Raw genomic sequence first — 2,500 nt, 5'->3', positions numbered from 1 at the left:
ACTAAAGTATATTTAATATTTAGACCAAATTTGCTTAACCATCAATCACCAAGACTCTAAAATTTATAAACATGTGAAGATACACTGAAATAACGCACAATATTTCTCTTCTCCTCAGTTATCGTGACCCGGAATGGGAAGATCTCTTCACCAAGGCACTGTCCGAGGTCAAGTTCGAAGGGGTCACGGTAAGTTTCCAAGGTCATCTTAGGTCACAGCAGTTAACGAGGTTAATTACGGGGAGCTGGTGAAGTAATTAGAGACTAAGAGGTGATGAGGGAGGAGCATCGCTGGGTCATCTTGGGGTCACGAGAAGGTTACGAGAGTTCCTTGGCAGGGTCGTAGATTTATTGGAGATGAATGGAGGATAATGGAAGTTGATAGGGATTCCATCTGACGTTGAATTCAAAGAGGTAATAGTTGGAGTCAGGATAACCCCAACCCTCCCCTCCCTGAAGTCATTGGGATTCATGGCAGCTATTCAAGACAGGCGAAGTTCTTCTAAAAGAAGAAATTTTTAAAGAAATGCTGGAATTTAAAGACACACACACACACACACAGAGATATTTATATATATATATATATATATATATATATATATATATATATATATATATATATATATATATATATATATATATTACTTATTACTAGTATTACTAGTGATATATGAAAGGGGGTAAGGCAGCCGGGATTGATGGGATAAAGATAGAAATGTTAAAAACAGGTGGGGATATAGTTTTGGAGTGGTTGGTGCAATTATTTAATAAATGTATGGAAGAGGGTAAGGTACCTAGGGATTGGCAGAGAGCATGCATAGTTCCTTTGTATAAAGGCAAAGGGGATAAAAGAGAGTGCAAAAATTATAGGGGGATAAGTCTGCTGAGTATACCTGGTAAAGTGTATGGTAGAGTTATTATTGAAAGAATTAAGAGTAAGACGGAGAATAGGATAGCAGATGAACAAGGAGGCTTTAGGAAAGGTAGGGGGTGTGTGGACCAGGTGTTTACAGTGAAACATATAAGTGAACAGTATTTAGATAAGACTAAAGAGGTCTTTGTGGCATTTATGGATATGGAAAAGGCATATGACAGGGTGGATAGGGGGGCAATGTGGCAGATGTTGCAAGTGTATGGTGTAGGAGGTAGGTTACTGAAAGCAGTGAAGAGTTTTTACGAGGATAGTGAGGCTCAAGTTAGAGTATGTAGGAAAGAGGGAAATTATTTCCCAGTAAAAGTAGGCCTTAGACAAGGATGTGTGATGTCACCGTGGTTGTTTAATATATTTACAGATGGGGTTGTAAGAGAAGTAAATGCGAGGGTCTTGGCAAGAGGCGTGGAGTTAAAAGATAAAGAATCACACACAAAGTGGGAGTTGTCACAGCTGTTCTTTGCTGATGACACTGTGCTCTTGGGAGATTCTGAAGAGAAGTTGCAGAGATTGGTGGATGAATTTGGTAGGGTGTGCAGAAGAAGAAAATTAAAGGTGAATACAGGAAAGAGTAAGGTTATGAGGATAACAAAAAGATTAGGTGATGAAAGATTGAATATCAGATTGGAGGGAGAGAGTATGGAGGAGGTGAATGTATTCAGATATTTGGGAGTAGACGTGTCAGCGGATGGGTCTATGAAAGATGAGGTGAATCATAGAATTGATGAGGGGAAAAGAGTGAGTGGTGCACTTAGGAGTCTGTGGAGACAAAGAACTTTGTCCTTGGAGGCAAAGAGGAGAATGTATGAGAGTATAGTTTTACCAACGCTCTTATATGGGTGTGAAGCATGGGTGATGAATGTTGCAGCGAGGAGAAGGCTGGAGGCAGTGGAGATGTCATATCTGAGAGCAATGTGTGGTGTGAATATAATGCAGAGAATTCGTAGTTTGGAAGTTAGGAGGAGGTGCGGGATTACCAAAACTGTTGTCCAGAGGGCTGAGGAAGGGTTGTTGAGGTGGTTCGGACATGTAGAGAGAATGGAGCGAAACAGAATGACTTCAAGAGTGTATCAGTCTGTAGTGGAAGGAAGGCGGGGTAGGGGTCGGCCTAGGAAAGGTTGGAGAGAGGGGGTAAAGGAGGTTTTGTGTGCGAGGGGCTTGGACTTCCAGCAGGCATGCGTGAGCGTGTTTGATAGGAGTGAATGGAGACAAATGGTTTTTAATACTTGACGTGCTGTTGGAGTGTGAGCAAAGTAACATTTATGAAGGGGTTCAGGGAAACCGGCAGGCCGGACTTGAGTCCTGGAGATGGGAAGTACAGTGCCTGCACTCTGAAGGAGGGGTGTTAATGTTGCAGTTTAAAAACTGTAGTGTAAAGCACCCTTCTGGCAAGACAGTGATGGAGTGAATGATGGTGAAAGTTTTTCTTTTTCGGGTCACCCTGCCTTGGTGGGAATCGGCCAGTGTGATAATAAAATAATAAAAAATAAAATATATATATACATATATATATATATATATATATATATATATATATATATATAAAAATATATATATATATATATATAAA

The 2,500-nt window shown here is 40.3% G+C and overlaps 1 protein-coding gene across 7 annotated transcripts in view; it reads left to right on the top strand.

Moving 5' to 3' along the window:
• LOC128688501 (uncharacterized) overlaps nt 1–2,500 on the top strand; it is a 784,466-nt gene that overhangs the window by 609,683 nt on the left and 172,283 nt on the right. For all 7 annotated transcript variants that reach the window (XM_070084425.1, XM_070084432.1, XM_070084431.1 and 4 more), the window contains one exon: nt 119–188. In XM_070084425.1, coding sequence (XP_069940526.1) covers nt 119–188 — 70 coding nt within the window. The remainder of the gene's footprint in view (nt 1–118; nt 189–2,500) is intronic.

Source organism: Cherax quadricarinatus, chromosome 13 (genome assembly GCF_038502225.1).
Source record: "Cherax quadricarinatus isolate ZL_2023a chromosome 13, ASM3850222v1, whole genome shotgun sequence".
Classification (NCBI taxonomy): domain Eukaryota; kingdom Metazoa; phylum Arthropoda; class Malacostraca; order Decapoda; family Parastacidae; genus Cherax; species Cherax quadricarinatus.
This window is presented reverse-complemented; position numbering and strand designations above follow the sequence as displayed.